Genomic DNA, 22,590 nt, shown 5'->3' with positions numbered 1-22,590 from the left:
AAGGGAGGAAAAACACTACCTCCCACCCTTTGAGAAAAGAGATGAGCCTTTTTCTTCACTGCCCCACCCCAGTGCCTGCCTCCATCCTGGAAATGCTGATTTTCTCAGCTGACGGGGTCTGTCTTTGGACAAAGATTTTTATTTTCTCAAGAAAGAGAGAGACTTCTAGTTCAGGGTCAGGGTATATGAGCAGATTGCCTGTGTTTCAACCATTGTTAGGAGCTTTTCAATGTCTCAACTTCTTTGCGGCTGTATTCCTGGTCTATCAGTTTGGAGAATGTGGTTAGTACACTCCCCCAAGATGGTTTCTTTATCTTCAGGGTTTGTTACCTCAAGGTGGCGGTACACTTTTCCTGTGGTTTTGTCCCCTCCTTTCTGAGCACTGTTCTCCTCTGTCTTGGCATCATTTCCCTCTAGATCAAGACATTATGAGTTCTCTTCTGAGAAGGTACAATGAAACATTCACTGATTAACTAAATAAGATGTTTTTCCAAAATGTGTCATTTTTCTACCACCCTAATATTTGCATTTTAATGGGACATTCGAAGACTAAAAAAAACCCTTAATGCCCAATGAATTGGAGGTCTAAGGTTGGAACAGACTGGGGAGTTGGTAATCTGGCTAGGAGGTCCTACCCAGGTCCTCCTAGATCCCACCACAGAGTGGACAGCACTCTCCTCCACCTGCTTGTGAGATCTGCTGGTTCAGAACTTTCCAGATCCCCGATCTCATTGACTTTATTTTTCTCTCCCTTCTATTTTTGTTTCCTAGGAACGAGTGGAATATCTCTTTCTCATAATTTTTACTGTGGAAGCATTTCTAAAAGTAATAGCCTATGGACTTCTCTTTCACCCCAACGCTTACCTCCGCAATGGTTGGAATTTACTAGATTTTATAATTGTGGTTGTAGGGTAAGTATCACTACCTTTCTCTCTTCCCTCCCCTCACCCCTTACTATCCACCAACATGTGCCTCTGTTTCCTTCTGTTATTTGTATCTCTTTTTTATTTGGTCACAGCTGCACTGGGCACCAGGCAAGATGAGAGGATCCATTAAAAGTCACTTTGAATTCAGACTTTCTCCAAAGGGAAAAGAGCTCTTACTTAAGAACATCTCCCTCACACACATGCTCACATGCGTGCATTCACACACACACACACACACACACACACACCACAACACAGAGTGGAACCTGAGGGCTTTTAATGGAACTCAGCATCCTCTTTGCAGCTGAGGAGATTCCTCTGCTTGAGGTCTTTTATTCCATCTCCAACCACATCTGGCCCGACAGCTCTTCGAACCAGTTCCCCTGCTGTGTTCCTGAGCAGAGTTCGTCCAGTTGGCCTGGCGAGCAGCCCATGGGCATGGGGGTGGGGCTGAAGCTGGCATAGGTGCCATGGATGCCCACTCTCACCTCTACAGTGGGCCTCATCGGGGGCCCCAGGAAACAGGCTGCTTGAGATAAGTGGGTGAGGAAACAACAGAGAACTTTGAAGGGCCAAGGTCGTGGGTGGCCTAAGTAGAACCAAATACACCTTCCCCAAACACGCTGTTCCGCTGTAGCATGAGATAAATCAAGGTCAATATATGCTTTAAAAAAAAAAAGCAATGTAAAGAATCATAAATAAAATTCGGAAGTGATGATCTCCTTATCTAGGAGTTAGCAACTTTACAAAAAGATCCTGTACATGTGCTATGTGAAATGTAGTTCATTAAGACACAGTTGATGAAGTTTTAACTGCTCCTCTCTTTTGTGAAGGGAGGGCACCCTACAGCAGATTCTACTTGGGCTTCTCGGAGCTGATCTGTCATTTCTCTGAGCCTGGAGAGTGGTCACATGGTGGCCACCTTGCATTTTTACTCCCGTGGAGTTCCGCTAGCCTTCAGCGTCAAGGTCAATATGTCACTGGGCCCATATCCCAGGAACCTATTTTTGATTGGCACCATTTGTGCCATCCCAGTGAAGACAGGTCCTTGTGGACTCCTCCAGAGCACTCACTGCTCATCATCTCATGGGAGTGTCTGGTCTTTCCTGCAGGAAATAACAAGAGCAAATCAAGACCATTGAGAAGTTATTTCCTTGCCTCTGGCCATCTGAATGACTTATTAGGGTTGTTTGGAACTGCTTTAGGGGTTTTTCTTTGTTGTCTTTTTTTGCACAGCCAATGAAAGACACACTTTGGCCACATTAACACCAAGGATATTTGGGTGACATGAGAAGCACTAAAGTTATTGGAGTATTTGCCAGGCATAGATCTGGCTCCAGAGGACTCAGAGTGAGGATGCAGTTATAAGAGAATTTGCTGCTTTTGTTCACACCCGGATAAACAAAGAATAACCAAACAAATGCCTTGAATTAACTCCGGTAAACCATAGCAAAGGCATTTAAGGTGCCTTGTTCCACATGCCCCTAAATCCTTTCAAATTCAGTGTCTTTCTCACGGCCTCGGGCTCTGGGGAACCTTTCACATATGCCTAGAAAAGAGCCCCAGGAATGAGATTGATAGAGAGATAAGGGTGCCTTCAGGGACTAATTTTGTTTTGGCAGAGAAGCTATATCTTCTTCTCACGTTTATGGAATGAGTTAGAGTTGACTGCGTACCATGCTCTGCCCCCTCCAGGGCCTCACCTGCAGCCTGGGAGGTCGAAACTGGAAGCACAGAGCAGAGCTTAAACCGGAGCTCGGGAGGGAGGGAGCAGATGCCTTGCCTTGCGGTCTGCGTCTTCTGCTTGTTTGGACCTTGCTTTACCCCTCGCCCTGCTGCTCCTCCCGGTAACCACAGAGGGCAGGCTTCGTGGGGTCAGCCCAGATTTCAGTCACATCTTTTTGGGGTCTGGGCCGTGAAGCTGATGAAGAGGAAAGCATCCAGACTGGCCCTCTTCCAAAAGATGCCTCTGGTTGGCTGTTCAAGCCACAGAGTTTTTGATGCTAGTGGTTGCTTAGCTTGTGGCTCACATGACCAGTTGGGCTTTTCCCCCATTACTAGCACGCACGGACATATTTGACACCCAGTTTCTCTTCTCCAAGGGCATTGGTCCTAGCGGCTCTCTGTCTAGTCTCAATCTTGGCCCATCCTTCTAACTTGAAAAATCACACACACACACACACACACACACACACACACACACACACACACACGGTGTAGCAACCTCCTCTCTACTGCTATGCCTCCTTTTCCTGCCCTTTTTTTTTTTTTTTTTTTTTTTAGTAAATGGATATCTGTCTATTTCCCTTATGTCTCCTGGGAAATACCTACTCTCCCGGGCCCCTCCTCTGCAGCCACTTAGGGGACGGTTTCTTGGGCTCTCCTACAATCAGAGGGGAATCTGCCTTGCCCTGGGAGAGCCGGGTTTGCCTGCCTGCTGCCTGAGTGCCAGGCCAAGAGCTGCTCTCTCATGTCGGCATTGCCACGCGGGGTCCTGTGACAAGAGGCATTGCCTAACCCCCACAGACCTGTCACATTTCCTTCCTAAAGTGGAAGGGTGTCCTTGGTACAGTGGGGAGATGAGACTGCTGAATGAAAGTGGGGAGGACTTCAGAGGCCTCTGTGAGCTACCTCTCCCCACCTCAAGCCAGGGACCTAGGGATCCTCACTAGATCCCCCTGCCTGAGACATTCTACTCCAGCTGCAAGGGCTTTTGCTACCATCTCTCTCCCAGTATGGTGGCTCTGCCTTTCTGAACTGCTGGGCCCTCTAGAGCTGTGTTGTCCTCTTTTTAAAAGCTCCAAGTCCAGCTAAGGAACTGCCAGACACAACTCCTGAAGAATCCCCCTGCCAAGCATCCATATCTGAACCCAGCCCTTAGGGACAGATAGGCACAAAGCAGTGGGTTCAGCTTTACAGTATCTAATCAAGGAGAAACACACCAGTCCCTACAAGCCAAGAACACTTCCTAGACCCATTCCTGAATTTTCTACCTTTTCAAAATTAAAATCAGACACTTAATAAAGTGTCTGCGTCAAGTTGGGGCAGAGAAAAGAAAAGAAAGTTGTCTAACCTCTGTTCCCTTCAATAAATAATATTATGTGAACATCTTGTACCCTAATAAGCGTATTGCTTTCTTCCAGGAAATACTAGGAACCAAATCTGGTTTGAATGTTGTTTGACAAACTTGCAAACTGGTCTCCATTTTCTAAGATTTCAGCGATCTAGACTTCAGTGGAAAGAACATTTCTCTGCAGAGAAAGAAGCCCGTTTCCCCCATCCTGGCAACTCTGCCTGGGGTTCAAGGCATCACCAGCTAACATATGACACCATCAAACTGCCAAGCTGAGCTGAAAGAATCACAGGGCTGAGAAAGACTTTAGATGTGGTCTGGCCAGAGTTGTCAAACTTCTTTTAGCTACAAAACCCATTGTTCAAGCAAAGCCTTACTCAGAGAGCCACAAAAGCCACTCTATTCCCACCACTTATCTCTGGCCTCGCTGCCCAAGAAGTCCCTAAGCAGTTCCATGGAGCACAGTTTGGAAATCCTTCATCTAGACCAACCCCGTCCTCGCTGGGCCCTGCCTAGATTTGTGTTTCTGCAAAGCTAAGCCCCCAGCTGCAGCCTCCTGTGTTTCCAGATCCAGTTCCCTGGGCATGAGTCATTTCAGGAGCTCAAGCCTATTCCTCAAGAACGAAGTTGCCCTGGCCTTGAATGCAGGTCAGATGTGGGGCCCCAGTTCTGATACCTGGGCTTCCCCCTTGATCCCCGGCCACAGCCCAGCACACACTCTGCTGACAGTGAGTTGGTAGTCATCTCTCGTATAAAGGACAGAAATTGCCCCCATGTGTCCTTTCCCCTATTTTTCTTGGTTACCACAAAAGCCCAAAATTCCGGGCTCCCATTCCCACGTGGTTCTTTGAACCCTGTGCCCCCTCTCCCTCGCCATCCCCCTGAAACCTTTCCACTGTGCCTTGTGTTCCCCAAAGCCCACTGCCCATTCAGGGGTCAGCAGACATTTTCTGTAAAGGGCCAGATACGCATTTTCAGCTCACAAGCTGTGCGCTTTGTCCCGACTAGTCACCTCTTCCGAGAAAACAGCAATGGACAGCAGCAGTATGTGAATGAGGGGTGTAGCTGAGCTCCAGCAAAACTCCATGTACAGAGCGAGTGGCCCAAGGGCTGCCCTAAACCCTCAGCTTTGTCTCTGGCCACTCACTTAACCTCCTGGCTCCCCCAAGGGTCCTACTCCATCACAGTCTCTCAAGAGATGGCCACTCTCTCCCAAATGCCTTGTTCCACAGCCAGGAGGTCAGGAGAGGGGCCCTGCATTTCTCTTATTTCTGCTTTCAGACTGCTGGCCCTCCCCGCTTCCTAGTCACCTCTGATTCTGATGTGTGTGATCAAACCCTTCCACTCCTACTTCTCCCTATGGGGTCCCCTTCTAGGCCTCTGGGGACTCCTCATTCCTTGAAGACAGGAGCTCTTGGCTCACTCCCAACTCTCTCCAGCCTCACTATTCCTGCTGTCCCCTCCAGTAGCTTCTTGGTTCCTTGATATCTACACCCCCCACCCCCCGCCCAGGGATCCTGACTCCATCCTATCTCAGATGCCCACTCCCATGGTGATAGCCAATATCCCTGCAGTAACTAATAGCCGTGCCCTCCCCCATAATCTCAAACCAAACACCCTGCTCTGGAAACACTACCAGCCATCTTTCCAGCTTACTCCCTCTAGCACTTTGACTCTGACAATCCATTCATCCTGTCCCATACTCTCTGTTCCTCTGCCTGTTGTGTCCAGTCCTCCTTTTAACCAGCTTAGATGCCCAGCCCTATCACAATCTCTCACTTGTGTGTACAGTCAACTTCCTTCTTCCTCTCTTCACTTACCTTGCTCATTTGGAAAAACACCAACCCTAATCAAATCCAACTAGATGGAAATCCATCTGGTACCTGAAGCTGTGCCACTAAAAGGGGTAGAGAAACCTGCAAAGCTGAGGCTGATGGGTTTCACCTGACACTTGTGACCACAAACTTCAAATAGGTCCTTGATGATACCTGGCAACCCTACTCTATGTGCTACTCCATTCACTCCTCCACTTCCTTTGGTGAGTCTTTTATACCTTAGCCTCCCCCTTTAAACTTCCAATACCTGCTCCCCATTCACATTTTCAGCCGATGACCTTGCTACCTGTTTCCCTGAGAAAACACATGTAACCAAGGAGAACATCTGTACCCCTATGATGTACCTTCCCATTTGAACCATGATAAACCACCCTTCCCCTATCTAGGGCCAGTACCCTTCAGGGTGCAAGAGATCCCTTCCGCCTCCTGCAGGACAGCAATCCTTCCAGTAATTGTTCTCTCTCTTCTGCATGGTCAGATTGTCTATCTCTGTTGCATACCTCCCGTCACATATAAAAATGCCGCTGGATCTCCCATTTAAAAACAAACACGACTCCCTTGATTCCACACCCTCTTCTGGCAACCATCTTTTTTCTTCTACTACCTTTTCCAGCAAAATTCCTCAGAAGTGTTGTCTATACTGTAGCCACTAGCCACCAGCCGTGCGGCCACTCCGTACAGGATATGTGGCTAATCGGAGTTGAAACACGCTGTCCATGTAACATATATGGCAGATTTCGAAGATTTAGCACAAAAGGAGTAACAAACATCTCATGAAAAATTCTTTGGATTTATTACAGTTGAAATGATAATATTTTGGTTATGTTGTAGTAAATAAAATATATTATCACAGTTAATTTCGCCTGTTTTTACTTTTTTAATGTGGCTGCTAGAAAGTTTAAATTATATATATGCCTCATAGTTGTGGCTTGCATCATATTTCTATTAGCGCTATCTCGGACTTTTCTTCCTATCCTCTCTTGAGCCCATATCCATTAGGCATTTGTCCCCATCACTTCTCCAAAACAGTTGTTTTCAAAGTCTCAGGAGTCTGCATGTTGCTAAAGCCAGTGGTTAGTTTCCCATCCTTGTATCTGCAGCACAAAGCCAATGTCTATGGGATCTTCTATTTGTGCCCAGGCAAAATCAAAGGGGAATCATTAGGAGTAAGGAGGTGTGTGGGAACGAGAGAGGGTATGGTTCCTGGCCATGTGAGGGCAGGAGCTAGGAAACCATGGAGTGGAGAGAGGGCACTGCAAAGGGACGGAGACACTCCAGCAAACTTTAGCAACTTTACACTTCTGTCCAGGCCGCCCAGCTTACACAAAACCAGTTGTGTTCGTGCACGGCTTTATGACTGCAAAGGGCCTGCCCATCGCCTCTCAGACCTCTCTGGGCAGTGGTGATGCCCTTGGCAGGGCGATACCCACACCGAAGGGATGTCATCTTAGGATGGTCACAGTACCTCCCACGCACACACCTTGGCTCTGGTTCCTGGGCTGGGGATGCCTGCAAACTCTGCTCTCCCAAGCTTCCTCCAGAGAATTCAGGGTCTGACAGCTCCGTCTCCCCTTCCTCTCTTCTAGGCTTTTTAGTGCAATTTTAGAACAAGCAACCAAAGCCGATGGGGCAAATGCTCTGGGAGGGAAAGGAGCTGGATTTGACGTGAAGGCACTGAGGGCATTCCGTGTGCTGCGCCCCTTGCGCCTGGTGTCTGGAGTCCCAAGTAAGTAAAGCCATTCTTCTGGTTCACAGTGGTATCTTGTCACCCACCCCCTGCTGTCCTGTGCTGAGTTGCCAGGAGCACTTTGCCAGGAAAATTGATTCCATATAAACGGCAGTGTTTTTTCTTAAATGAATTTCTTTGCTTTAAAGAACCTAACTCTGATGTGAGTCCATGAGAACACACTGTAGCCCCGGCTCCTGTAAACTCCTGGAAAGAATCCATAGCAGCCAAACAGCCAAATGAAGACAGGCTACCCGGAGAAAGAAATCCCTTGGCCATCTGAGCCCCGCCCCCACTCCCTCCCCCTACCCCCAGGCCCTGGGCTGGGGATTTAAATACATTTGCAGCAGAGGAGCCTGGTGAGCAGAGAAGGCTAATCCCTGAGGCTCAGGGTCAAGGTATTTTAGCCAATGAGATTATCTCTACTTTCTGTATTTTTCCAAAGAACAATCAGAAAAGCATCAGTGGATGTTCAAAAAGTTCTATTTGCCATTTCTCTCAACCCTCTCCTTCTTTCATGTCAAATGGGACATTTCCGGCTTCAGAAGCCCTATTTATGGACAGGCTGCCTGCCTTTGTGAGAATTGGTTTTGCCCAAGGGTGGAGGGTGTTCAGCTCTCTGAATCAGGCCAGAGGGCATTGGAGAGATATTGTCTATCCAGATATCAGTCCAGTGGACAGCCCCTCTTCTACCTCTTCCTCCAGAAGCCTGCCCCACTATGGATGAACCCCAGGCACTGAAAACAGCAGCTTCGGGCACCCAGCATCACCCCCAACAAAACACAGCCCCAGTTGCTCTTGGGGATTAAGTCAACTTTCAGAGAGCTCCTCATTCCACTCCTCCTTGATTGATTGGTGCGATCTGAGCATAATTCTGGACTTGCATGCTGAGATTTTTCCCTCTCAAGTCAGCTCCATCAGATCTGGTCCATAACTCAAGGTAGAGAAGGTCCCTATGACTGGGCTGAAACCATACAAGCTTGGAGATGGGAGCAGGGGACAGGAAAACAAAGACGTCCTCTGAACACCGAGCCCTTACCATAGAAACGTGAAGAACCTTGTATTAACCTGTTCTATTCTTTCCGTACATGCACAGAAGAGTGAAAATATTTTCCCAAAGAAACCTAACTAACCAGCAGCAGAGCAGGACTAGGAAGTCAGGTCTCCTGACTTCCAAACCAACTTTCTCTCCTATACAACTTCTTGTAAAGGATTAGCTAGTATAAAATTCTTGATTGTCTTAGACTTTTACAAATGTATCCCATCTTTTCAATTACATTATAAGCCCCTGGAAGCCCAGAACTGTGGCTTATATTGTCTCTGTTCCTGCACCATGCCTACAATGGTCTCTACAAGTTAGGGGAATTTACTAGATAAATGAAGGCAAGAGTTGGAATGTTTTCTTTGCAGTGGAGCCCCTTGGGCAAAGTCTATGGTCTGTCTCAAAAGTGAACATGGAGCTAAGCCACACAAACACATTTGGAACAGATTCTTTCTACTTGGCCTTAACCATTTTAGGGCATCTAGGACTGGAAACAGTATAGTCGACCCTTAAACAATGTGGGGATTAGGTGTGCTGACCCCCACCTTGCGCAGTTGAAAATTAACGTATAACTTTTGACTCCTCCAAAACTTCACTACTAATAACCTACTGTTGACCAGAAGTCTTACCAATAACATAAACAGTTAACACATATTTTATAGGTGTTATACTATATTCTTATAATGAAGTAAGTTAGAGAAAAGAAAATGTTATTAAGAAAATCATATAGGGGTGTGCCTGGGTGGCTCATTCAGTGAAGTGTCTGTCTTCAGCTCAGATCATGATCCCAGGGTCCTGGGATCGAGCCCTGCATTGGGCTCCTTGTTCAGTGGGGAGTCTGCTCCTCCCTCTCCCTCTGCCCCTCCCCATCTCATGCTCTCTCTCTCTCAAATAAATAAATAAAATCTTTAAAAAAAGAAGAAGAAAAAGAAAGAAAGAAAGAAAGAGAAAATCATACAGGGACACCTGGGTGGCTCAGTCAGTTAAGCATCTGCCTTTAGCTCAGGTCATGATCCCAGGGTCCTGGGATGGAACCCTGAGTCAGGCTCCCTGCTCAGTGGGGAACCTATTCCTCCCTCTCCATCTGCCCCTCCCCACCCTGCTCGTGTGCTCTCTTGTGCATGCTCTCTCTCGAATAAATAAATAAATTCTTTAAAAAAAGAAAGAAAATCATATGGTGGGAAAAAATACATTTACAGTACTGTTCTGTATTTATCCAAAAACAGTCTGCCTGTAAGTGGACCTACACAGTTCAACTCATATTGTTCAAGGTTCAACTGAATATGATGGCCAAGATCCAATTTCCCTTTTGTGAAGCCTAAATTCTTTGGGTTTTCTTGGTCAGTCAGCCATAACTCAGTAGGCTAAAATCAAGGAATGAGAAGGAAGGGGAGAATAACTTTGAACATGACTTTAAGGAGCTTAATATGATGGTGCAGCCAATGTGTCAGTGATAGGAACTATGAACTATTCCAAACTTCCAACCAAACTACAGTGGACATAATGAATCTTACCCTCTAATATACATGATTATTAGGAGCCCACACTTTCAGAGCATTGTTCTGGGTATGAGGACATACCATAAAAAATAAATATAGTCCTTTTACTTGAGGAATCTGACAATCTAATAAGAGTGTATCAGTCAGCTTTTGCTATAAGAACAAACAATCCCAAATTCTCAGTGACTTAAAATCAGAAACATTTATACCTGGTCATGTTACATGATGATGTTGGCCAGCTGCCACTTTTCTGGGCTTAGCTGGACTCTGGGCTTGACCAGCTTCTATATGCTACCTCATTCCAGAGCCCAGGTTGAAGAAGCATCCAGTAGGCCATGTTTTCCTCATGGCAGAGGGCAGATGCTCAAAAAGGGGGCAAAGAGCTAAGCCACACAAGCATATTTTAAGCTTTTGCTCAAAATGGCTTATATCATGGCTACTCACTTTCCAGGGGCCAAAGCAAGTCACATTGCTATCTTTGTCCCAAGGATAATGGGACACAGAATTATACTGTACCTACAGAGAAGCAAGGGTGAATAATTGTGAACAAATAGCACAGTCTAAAACAAAGAGATTGAGGAGTTTATTAGCAGAAATAGTTACAGTAATTACTCTAGTACAGAAGTTCTTAATTAGAGATGCATATGGTTGAGAGTCACTCGTGCTTCAGTGCATTAAAAAGGAGAATCAGATTAGATACAGTAGCTAGGGTTCCACTGTAAAAACTTCCTAAAGAAGGTGTCCCATCTCCACATGCATTTAATTAATGGTAGAACTGTAGGGTGGGGTCAGGAAGAGGTAACATACCTTGGAATTCTCTCATCAAGAAGATGAGGACATGGTACAGTACCTCAAAGATAAGGCCCTAATAGTACCTACCATGCAGTCCAAGAAGTTAGCTTTGTCATTGAAGATGATCACACTGAGATGGTTTTGCAGTTGTGGGCAGCCTTGCAGGTGGCTTCATGCTTATACATAGGGCTAACAATTGTGTCTTGTGTTCCATGGGTCGCCAACAGAGTAGCTCTTTTTGGAGCTTAAAGGAAGGGCTAATCCAGCCTGTCACCCTTTCTCCTGGAGAGCTATATGTGCGACTTTTAAATAGTAAAGTATGTAGATCACAGTGAACAAGTGCCCTGGGCTAGTTTGGTTGATATCATCCAGAAAGATGTCAGCAATATCTCCTACCACTACAAACCTAGACAAATTCCATTTTGTAGACCTTTTAGGTGTCTTCTTTCATATTTCAGCAGAACTCCTCGAAAGAGTTGCCTCTATCTGTTGTCTTCAATTCTTGTCTTCTCGTTCTCTCTTAAATCCACACCAGTCAGGCTCTCTCCCCCATTACTCCAGTAAAACATCTCTTGTCAAGACCACCAGTGATTTCCACATTACGGAATCCAGTGGTTAGTTTTCTGGTGCTGTTGTATTTGATCTAGCTGCAGCATTGGATGTAGCTGATCATCCCTTGTCTTTTTTTTTTTTAAACATTTTATTTATTTATTTGACAGAGAGAGAGCACAAATAGGCAGAGCGGCAGGCAGAGGGAGAGGGAGAAGCAGACTCCCTGCGGAGCAGGAAGCCCGACGCGGGCTCGATCCCAGGACCCTGGGATCACAACCTGAGCCGAAGGCAGACGCTTAACCGACTGAGCCACCCAGGTGCCCCTATACCTTGTCTTTGAATCACTGTCATCACTTGGCTACCAGGACACTGTTCTTTCTTAATTCGTTTGCTTTTCCTTATCAGAATCACTTGCTGATTTCCCCTCACATTCTCATCCTCTTAACATTGGAGAGCTGCAGTCTCGATCCTTAGACCTCTTCTATATCTCAGGGATACTCTGTTCCCTAGTATCTGGCATTAAATATCCTGAGCCTTCTGGCATTAAATGTCACTTAAATGTCTTCTAATAACTACAAACTGTATGTTACCAGCCCAGACCTCTCTTCTAAACTCCAGACTTGTATACCTACCTGCCTATTCCATTCCTTTAATTTGATGTCTAAGCATCTCAAACTTACCACATCCATAACAGAACTTCCAATCTTCCCAAAGTCTTTCCTGTCTTGGTCAATGTCAACCTCATCCTTCCAGGTACACAGGCCACAAATCTTGGACTTACAGCTTTCTCTCACCCTTTGTAGGCAATCCTCCAGGAAATCCTATCGGCCATACCTTCAAGAAACTCCTGTTTCTTACCACCTCCAACACCTCTCACCTGGATCATTACAGTAGCTTCCTAACTGGATTCTCTGTTTCCATGCTCACCCTTTGCCACAGCTTAGTCTCAACACAGTAGCCAACATGGTCCTTTTGAAATACAAATCCTTGTAAAATACACATCACAGCTGTGCTCAGAGCCCTTCAAGTCTCCCCTCACTCACTGATGAGAGCCAGAGTCCCACAGGGCCCTACACAGTTTCACTTGTCTCCCCTCTGAAATCATCTCCCTCCACCCTTCCCTTCTGTCTGTCCCTCCTTGCCAGCCTCCGTGACCTCCTTGCCATGCTTCCAACATTCCAAACCCAGCAAGACTTCATGCTTGCTGCTTCTTGTGTCCACAACGCCCTTTCCCCACTCTCTGCTGGGCTGGCCTGCTCACCAGACCAGACTCCACAGAAATGTCATCTTACCAGAGAGGCCCGCTCTCCCCACCCATGTCAGCCATGCTCATATCTCCTGTGCCCCCTCCCTGCTTTATTTTTCCCATTTTACTCATCACCTTCTGTCACACTGTATATGTACTTGTTTATTTACTTACTTTCCTCTTGTCTCACGAGAATATAACCTCCATGAGGACAATTTTTGTTCATTTTGTTCACTGCTATATCCTCAGCATCTACAATGCCAGGTAAGTCTCTGTAGACTGAATGGCTGTCTCTACTCAGCCGCCTCATGGCTGAGGGGCAGCGCTACACGCAGCAGTTACTAAGAACTACCCAGCTCACTCAAATTCTAATGCTAAACCAGCTTCCAGTTATAAATGCCTCTTTAGCATTTCCAGAGGGTGTTTATTTCTTCTATCTTATTTGATCTTCGTGACAGTTGTGTGATATTTGGATATACACATATGTTATTTCTTATAACAAATAGGTTAGTTGGATGGTTTGTGGGATATGTAACTCTAAGCCCAAAAAGTTGCTCTTATTTTTTAAACATCCATATGTGTATTAAATGCCATTGAAATCTTTTTTTTTTTTAGAGAGGGAAAGAAAGAGAGGAAGGGGGAGGGGCCAAGGGAGAGAGAGAATCTTAAGCAGATTCCACACCCAGCATGAAGTCCGACATGGGGCTCTATCTCTCAACCCTGAGATCATGACCTGAGCTGAAACCAAGAGTTGGGTATTTTAACCAACTGAGCCACCCAGGTGCCCCATCATTGAAATCTTAAGATCACAGATTATGGAGTGAGAGAGATGATTGTAAGGGTGCAAGCCATATATTAATTTGACAAAACCTACTGGGTGCACCCTTGATAGAAGATTCTGGTAGCTGTTACAGTAGATGCAGAAATGAGTCAGATACTGGGGCGCCTGGGTGGCTCAGTCGGTTAAGCATCTGCCTTAGGCTTAACCTAAGGCAGGTCATGATCCCAGGGTCCTGAGATTGAGCCCTGCATCGGGCTCCCTGCTCTGCAGGAAGCCTGCTTCTCCCTCTCCCTCTGCCTGCCTGTCTGCCTACTTGTGATCTCTCTCTTTCTGTCAAATAAATAAATAAAATATTAAAAAAAGAAATTAGTCAGATGCTAAGTGTGTTCTCAAAGAGACTGAAAAGTAGAAGAAAAGATGTTCAAAGAAATGATTGTATAGAACAAAAATTGGAGAATGCTCTCCCGCTGCCTCAGAAAAAAAGCTTAAGAAAAATGTGATGAGTTCTGTGACAAGAATGCTTTGGAGATGCCACACTTTTGGGAATCGGGATAAAGAATCAGGAAGGTTTCTTGAAGGAGGTGGCATTTGGAATAGATCCTAAAAGATAAATAAGGAGAGGCATTCTAGAAAATTATGAAGAGAAAGGAGAATGACTGTGGCCCTGGGGTTGTATACAATACGTTTTCGGAGGTGATTTCACTCTGGATGTAAAAATTAGTTGACTCTTTCGATGCAATTCTGTGTAATTGAAAGTTTTGTCCATTTTGCTTCATCAGTTAAGGATCTCAGTTCCCACTGCTTGTGAGGCATGCATACTGTACCAAAGGATAGGCCATATGGAATAAATGTTACACAGTGAACATGAACAATAACATGGAGGGTTGTGATTAAATATTTGCAATGTATACAACAGGAGTGCATTTGTTTGTGGGGCAATAAGCAAAGGGTCATTTCCTCCTTTCCATGCAATCCCATATGCCCTCCTGGAGAAGAACTTTCAGGAGTGGATTGAATAAAGGGATCAGACAGATGGAGGTGAGAAGGTGTTTTTTAGATTGGTGAGGTCTTTGACAAAAACTCCTAGCAGCCAACTTGATTTGACAGTGAAGGGGATTGAGCAGTCACCTCCATGCAAGACCAGAGCCAGCCTTAGAAAATAGCATCCATTCACCGTGAACATTTATTGAGCACTTTCTGTAAGCCAAGCACTAAATGAGGCCCTGGAGACACAGAGATAAATAGAATACTATCCCCATCTGTTAAGATACTTGAATGCCGTAGAGACTTTTCATGGGACATGCTTTCCCTGTGATATGAGTATTTATAAGATTAGCTCTTTCTCAGTTAAAAGTGTCATTTCTGGAATCACACAGAATAGAAAACAGCAATTAAACAAGGGTTTGCTTCCTAATTGAGAAGTGAGAAGGAGCAGTAAGGACCATGTGTGGAGAGGGGTCAGACCCTTTCTTCCTATTTTTTCTTGCTGAGATTAGAACTGTTTCCTGAAAACAAATCAATACCAATCAGCCAACAAATACCTGTTGATTGGATACCAGATAGAAAGTGCCAGGAGAGACAAGACATAGTGGTTTTGAGCAAGAGCTCTTGAATCAGACTGCCTGGCTTCTGCACTGACTTACTCTGTGACCTTAAATAAGTTATTAAGCCTTTCTGTGCCTTAGCTTCCTCATCAGTAAAATGGAAATAACAGTAGAACCTATTTCATGTGGTGTTAGAAAAACTAAACGAGTTAATGCATGCAAAGCACTTAAACAGTGCCTTGCTTCTAGTAAGTGCTCAGTTAAATGGTAGCGGTTACATTACATTGTATCCCGTCAATTGATATTACACAAGGCATGTAAAATGGAAGAACACAACAAAATCACTATCAAGACAAAACAGATATACTTTATTTCTTTAAGATTTTATTTATTGATTTTTGAGAGACAGAGAGAGCACAAGCAGGGAGAGGCAGAGTGGGAGGGAGAAAGAATCTGAAGCAGACTCTGCACTGAGCACGGAGCTCAATCCCACGACCCTGAGATGGTGACCTGAGCCAAAACCAAGAGTCAGACGCTTAACCAACTGAGCCACCCAGGTGCTCCAAAAGAGATATACTTTAAATGGTAAAGAACATTTAAGAGTTAAATAGCAACATGAGACCAAAAACTACCAGAGAGGCATTATGTATGCTAGTGAAGTAGATTCAAGGGGTGAGTTTACCAGGGACTGTGGCAGCCCAGGAAAGCTTTATGAGGAGACAGTATTTGAAACGAGCCTTAAGTTTTTGGTAGAAGATGTAGGGACAGAGATGAAAGGACATGCGAGGTGAAAACCTCATTCGTTTGGGTCACCAGCCCAGGCCAGCACGTAGGTCTCCGCATGGACCAGTCCTCCACTGAGGAGGACATAGTGAGAACCGGGTGAGGCAGTTCAGCACAGAGCAAACCGCAGTGGGTCCTGGATGCCAGGCCAGTAAGGCAGTTTTCTAAATAGACTGTTCTTTCCTCTCTGCTGCAAATATCCAAAAGACTGCATTGCAGAGTGACAGCAAAATGCCTCAGGAATCTCCTCAAAGAGTATCAGAACAGATGGCAGATCTTAGACTCCAGGGAGGTTCAGTAAGCCTCCCTGCACACAGCTAGCTGGTGGCAAAGCTGGGGTCAGAACCAGACCAAAGCAGCCTACCCTCTCCCACCCTGCCCATCCTCCTTTCCGGAGGCCAGGTCCAGGGCATCCTGTTCTCTGAGCACTCCGCCAGAGACCTTACACTACAGAACACCTACCACACTGCCTTTATTGCTATTGAGAGAATGCATTCTTGACTTAAAACTTCCTGCTGCAAAAGTGACAAACTCACCTGAGCGCCCAAGTACCCAGGTGAACCATACTCATCCCGTAATGCAGTTTTTCCCCCAGAATGGCTTCTCCCCTCCTGGAGATTAGTAACTGTGAAATTGGCCACACTGATTAGCAAACGCTGCCAGTTAATCAGACCCATTGGGGGCATATTAGAGCTGCTAAAAACAACTCTTCTGAGTGTTTTTACACTTTGATGGTTCAAAAGCAGTTATGCCATTCTGCCTGAAATTAGCTCTTCGGTAAGGTGGGCCACAGTGGATTTGCAGTCACCGTTACTGCTCCCAGGACAGTGTTCCCAGGGGGTGCCTGCACTGCAAGGGAGGAGGAGAGCTCAGGTACCAGAGATGGTCCCAGCAAAAGCTCCCTCACTGAATTTAAGGACACCTTACTGTTCCAGATTTGATGAGGGAAAGCCTGCCTAGAGCTGATATTTGCAAATCAAGTCACTCAGCTCCTGAAATTTACAGATTTTGAAACCTGCGTCCCAGAGAAGACCCATGAGTCAGAGCAGAGGCTTGAGTGCACGTTGTCCTCTCCCCACCCTCTGCTCTTTCTTCTGCCTGTGTCATCACCTTCCTGGACCTCCCTTTCTTCTGATTCATGTGACAATTCCATAAAGTGCCAGCATGTTGCAGGTGAGGCGGGAGAGCTTAAGCCTGAAGTGGACAGAAGACTCAGATTCCAGCCCTGCCTTCACGCCCACCTAGCTCAGGTACCTTGGGCAGGTCGGTTCGCTCCAGATCTCTGTTCTCCCCGTAACTTGAAGGGCCTGACCTGCCTGGCCTCTGCGTCTCTTTCTCCTTCCACATGCTCTTCCTCTCTGCACCAGCTGACGGCCCTTGCCAGTAGCAGGCCTCTTGCCTCTCCAGTCTCAACTTTCTCTTCCCTTTCATTTCCTTGGACTTGGCGCCTCTTCTTCCCCTCACTTTCTAATTTGCTTTCTCTGCCTTTTCATCCCTTTTGTCCTACAGGGATCTTAAATGTCATGGAACCTAAAACCAAAATGAGGGACCTTAAGCCACTTAAGAGGCTACTTGATACAAGGTCAGGGGCAAGTGCCTAAGTCCATCCTTCTCTCTACTTCTCCCTAGGAGGGACCAGAAGCTGCCCATCCCATGCAGAAATCCTGTCTGCAGCATCTTCTAGGTCCCTCGTCTGCTACTTTCTTTTACTAAAACAGGAAACCTTGTTCCGTGCATTCCTCTCATGGTGCCATTCTTGAAGAACGTCTGAGTGGGAAGGAACATTAGATATCTGATCCAACCAAGTTTCCATTTTACAGATGAGAACACTGCACCAAGACATCTTAAATGGCCTTCTCGGGGTCACACAGCTCCCTGGTGGCAGGCAGACAGGACTCAATTCCTACACCCCCTGTAAAAAGACTGATAGGAGTCATGATGGGACCCTCCAGTTTCCTATAGGGTTTGGAGCTCACAGAGCTCCCTCACACACATTAGTTCATAGCCACCCCAAGAGGGAAGCCTGAGGGAATGTCAGTGCTCCCTCCCACTTTCCCACTCCACTTGTGTTCGCGAAGGCAGGGCAGACCCTCTGGAGGACAGCCATAAACAGTGCGGCCTCTTAATATTCCAAACAGGTTGGCTGGCCTGCTCTGCTGTGAGGAGTCTGAAGTCAGCTCCCTGGTGTTGGCATTCCTTGCCTACCAGAAACAGAACAGAGTTTAGAATAGGGTCCCGCCCCGGTCCCCCAAAACCTGTCATGTTCAAGGCAGCTGGGAGTTGATGCCCATCCCTCTCCCATGTCACCCAGCATAATTCTACTATTGCACCCCCCTCCTCTGATTTGGGAGCTCTTGACCCCTCCCTTCCAGATGCCCCAGAATAGGAGGTCAGAGGCACAGTTACAACCCCAGCTCTGCTACCAACATCTCTGTTCCCTGCTTCACATTGCCTCAGTTTCTTTATCTACAAAGTGAGATTAGTGATGAGTATTCCATGGACAGGGATGAGGTTTTACCTCTCAAGCCCCAGGAGCATCTAGCAACAGACTCCTTTAAATCCACCTCTTGAAGAGAGAGGTTATGGATTGTGATGAGCCACGGCATCAGGTAGTAAGGAAAGGAAGATGACCGAAATGCAGCAAAATAAGTTAATTTAAACAGTGAGCATATTTCAAAAGTTCCAGGCCCTGTTGTCATGGAGTTTTACTGAGAGGTTATTGAATATCAGTAACAGTATCTGACTAAACCAGGAAAATCTCTATTATTTGGTGTTCTACATACAGCAGCTTAAAAAATAATAATGACAAAGAATGTATCCAATCACGCAATAACTTCTCATATTTACTAAAGGAAAGCACAGATATTCCCCCATGATGAAAATGTCCCTTTTTGATTTAAGAACAAAATGTAGGTGGTGATAAATGTTAGGGTTACCACCAACTAAAAGCAATATTCAGCATCAGTGCACGGCTTTCAGACTGCAAGAGCTTTATTGGCTGATTAATTGGCCCAGTGGTCCAGGAAGGCAGGGACATTATCCCTAATTTATAGATAGGCAAATATAGTCCCAAGTGCTTCTCCCAGAGTAATGAACAGAGATGGATTCAGACTATTTTCCAAGTCAGGAATACTCCCTGTAGGACTCAGGTCACTGTGGTTTAGAGGAGGGCACATTTTCTCATCAGGATGCTCCATGTGGCTTTCAAGATTGAGGACAATTGATAGGGTGCTGGTTTATTTATGTTTTGATGGTTGGTGAGAACCCCTTTGGTTACAGGGACTAATGAGAAATGGTATCACTGCCACCTAGAGACTTGTGAAAAAGTGGGAGGCACTCTGGGTCTGCAGGTGAAGAAACCAGGATCTAAGTCTGGCCAGGGAAGTGACCTTATTGTTTAACCTCTGACCTTCAGTTTCCTCCTCTGGGAAATGAAAGTTTAAACTGTATTAACCCTAAAATTCTTCTGAGCCATATCATCACATGCTTCAATGGCAGAGAACAGCAGTACCCTGAGAATTTCTTTTTTTTACTCACTAATTCTAGATGTAGTCATTGACAGGGCATGACCTTTGGCAAATCCCTTTACTCTTTAGCTCCCAACACATTAGCAATCAGGCCAGAGGTGGGAGAACATGTCATATAGTAAGTCAACAATATGTACTTATTTATTTATAAGATTTTATTTATTTATTTGACAGACGGAGAGAGAGCACAAGCAGGCAGAGCAGCAGGCAGAGGGAGAGGGAGAAGCAGACTCCCCGCTGAGCAGGGAGCCTGACGTGGGGCTTGATCCCAGGATCCTGGGATCATGACCTGAGCTGAAGGCAGATGCTTAACTGACTGAGCCACCCAGGGTGTCCCAGTCAATAATATTTATTAAGTATTGATCATGTGCCCAGGACTGTGGCAGGGGGCAGCTCACAGAAGGAGAAAGAGCTTCTTAAACTCAGGAAGCTCCATGATTGAGTCTCTTTTGTGCCTGGCTCTTTCCTGGAGATCCCCAAACATGAAATAATAGCCAGCAGCAAGGTGACTGTAACCTAATTTAAAATAATGATAATAATAAAGGCCACTTAGGCTTACAAGTGACCCATGCTTTATAAGTGCTGGAAGGAAAAATGAGGGGTTAGAAAATGAAGATACAGTGGGGTCAGTGTCCCATGAAATGATCAATACACAGAGCATGAGCCCCAGGTACCTGTTATTCTTGGTTTGTTCCCTCCTGCTGATCCATGACAATTAGTAGGTGAAAACATAGACAGTGGAGTCCAACTACCTGGGTTCAGATTCCCAGAGCCAGCACTTACTAGCTATATGCCTCAGTTTCCTGATCTATAAAATGGGGGTTAAAATTGCATTTACTCCACAGAGTTGTTGTGAGAATTAAATAAATAAACGCTCATAAAGTGTTTAAAATTGTGCTCAACACATAAGAAGCATTCAGCAAATATTAGCTATTAGTATTCCTGTGGGTCCAACTCTCTACCTACCTCAGGCTCCAAGTTGGACTGGTTAGAAAAGGGGAAATACTACAATTGATTTTTAAAAATTAACTTTAATGAAGTATAATTTATATTCAATAAAATTCATACATTTGAATTGTGTATCATCACAAATGTAATAACTTAACAATAGTATAATTTCATTTACCCAAACCCCCATCCTGTGTGATTGTTATATCTTTTTTACTTATATATATATTTAAACCCCATCCTACAGTGTTAATATATTTTTTTGCTTTAAACAGTTTTCCTTTTAAGTAAATTATGAAAAAACATAAGCATAGTCTTTTATATTTACCCACTCATTTGTCATTTCTAGTGCTCTCCATTCCTTTCTGTAGATCCAAGTTTCCTTCTGGTATCATTTCCCCCCACCCTAGGATTTATATGACACAGATCTGCTGCTGCAGAATTCTCTCTGCTTGTGTCTTTATTCCATCCTGTTTTTGAGGAATATTTTAGCTGGATATACAATTCCTGTTTGACACATTTTGTTTCTCAGAACTATAAAGATGCCATTCCATTTTCTCCGGCCTCCATTTTCTCTGATGAAAAGTCATTGATATTCTTATCATGGTTCCCCTGTACATGTTTCTTTTTTTTCTTGACTGCTTTCTAGATTTTCTGTCTTTGGCTTTTAGCAGTTAACTACAATGTCCCTTGTGGTTTTCATTATATTTTTCCTACTTGGAGTTCTCTGAGCTTTTCAGATTCATTCATAAGTTGAAAGCTTTCATCCAATTTGGGGAATTTAAGGCCATTATTTCTTCAAATATCTATGTATTTTTTTGCTCCAATCTCACGCTTCCCTTTCTGAGACTACAATTATACTATGTTAAGTGATTTTATATTATCTCATTGGTCCCTGAGGCTTTGTTCAGTTTTCTTCAGGTTGGTTGTTTTTTTTTTTCTTTTTTTTTTGGTCTGTTTTATAGATCAAATAAATTCTGTTGATTATTCTTCCAGTTCACTCACTTTTTCCTCTGCTGAGTTCATCTTCATTAAATGTATTCAATAAATTTTTCATTTCAGTTACTCTTTATAGGATGTCCATTTGATTTCTTTTTATGTTTTCAATTTATCTGTGAAATTCCCTATCCTCTCTTTAAGACCATATACTTCTTTAATTCTTTTAATATATTTTTCTTTAATTCTTTAAACATTTTTAAGCTGTTTTAAAATCCTTGTCTGCTAAGTCTGACATCTGAGCAATCTCATTTAAGTTCCCTGTTGAAAGATTTTTCTTGATTATGTATCACATTTTCCTATTTCTTTATATAGCTAGTGATTTTCTTCTGAATACTGGAATTGTGAATAATATGTTATAGAAAACTGGATTCTATCATCTTACTAAGAGTGTTGATTGTTCAGCAGGCACTTCAGTTACTGACTGATTACCATGAACTTTTGTAGGCTTGGCTTTTCGCTTGTTGGTGCAAACTGATTAAAAGCCAAAGCCCTTCAACCTCTAAACTCCATTTTCCTTTCAGATCTTGTCAAAGCTTCTTTACAGGCTTTGTCAAGAGTTGGTCTTACTGGGGCCCCTGGGTGGTCCAGTCAGTTAAGCGTCTGCATTCAGCTCAGGTCATGATCCTGGAGTCCTGAGATCAAGCCCCATGTTGGGCTCTCTGCTCATTGGAGAGCCTGCTTCCCCCTCTCCCCCCTTCTTGTGCTCTCTCTCACTATCTTTCCCTCTCTCTCTCTCTCAAGTAAATAAATAAAATCTTTTTCTTAAAAAAAGAGTTAGTCTTACTGTACGGTAGGTTACTTATTCCAGGTGTACCTTTCTGGTGTCTCAGATTCCCAGGGTATTTTTGTTTGTTTGTTTGTTTGTTTTAATTTTATTATGTTATGTTAGTCACCATACAATACATCATTAGTTTTTGATGTGGTGATCCACGATCCACTGTTTTTATATAACACCCAGTGCTCCATGCAGTACATGCCCTCCTTAATACCCATCACCAGGCTAACCAATCCCCTCTCCCCCCTCTTCTCTAAGACCCTGTTTGTTTCTCAGAGTCCATAATCTCTCATGGTTCATCTCTCCCTCCAATTCCATCTCCCTCATTTTTCCCTTCCTTCTTCTAGTGTCCTCCATGCTATTCCTTATGTTCCACAAATAAGTGAAACCATATGATAATTGACTTTCTCTGCTTGACTTATTTCACTTAGCATAATCTCCTCCAGTCCCATCCATGTTGATGTAAAAGTTGGGTATTCATCCTTTCTGATGGCTGAGTAATATTCCATTGTATATATGGACCACATCTTCTTTATCCATTC

At 44.6% G+C, this 22,590-nt stretch overlaps 1 protein-coding gene across 22 annotated transcripts in view; it reads left to right on the top strand.

Annotated features, from left to right (window-relative positions):
- CACNA1C (calcium voltage-gated channel subunit alpha1 C) overlaps positions 1-22,590 on the top strand; it is a 632,951-nt gene that overhangs the window by 377,841 nt on the left and 232,520 nt on the right. For all 22 annotated transcript variants that reach the window (XR_014145548.1, XM_081820959.1, XM_081820957.1 and 19 more), the window contains 2 exons: positions 772-911; positions 7,421-7,560. Coding sequence is in view for 21 of the 22 variants with exons in the window: in XM_081820959.1 (XP_081677085.1) it covers positions 772-911; positions 7,421-7,560 (280 nt within the window). In the remaining variant the exon portion in view is untranslated. The remainder of the gene's footprint in view (positions 1-771; positions 912-7,420; positions 7,561-22,590) is intronic.

Source organism: Leptonychotes weddellii, chromosome 5, assembly GCF_054177405.1.
Source record: "Leptonychotes weddellii isolate Sample4059 chromosome 5, ASM5417740v2, whole genome shotgun sequence".
NCBI lineage: Eukaryota > Metazoa > Chordata > Mammalia > Carnivora > Phocidae > Leptonychotes > Leptonychotes weddellii.
The sequence above is the reverse complement of the archived record's forward strand: the minus strand, read 5'-3'. Positions and strand labels throughout refer to the sequence as shown.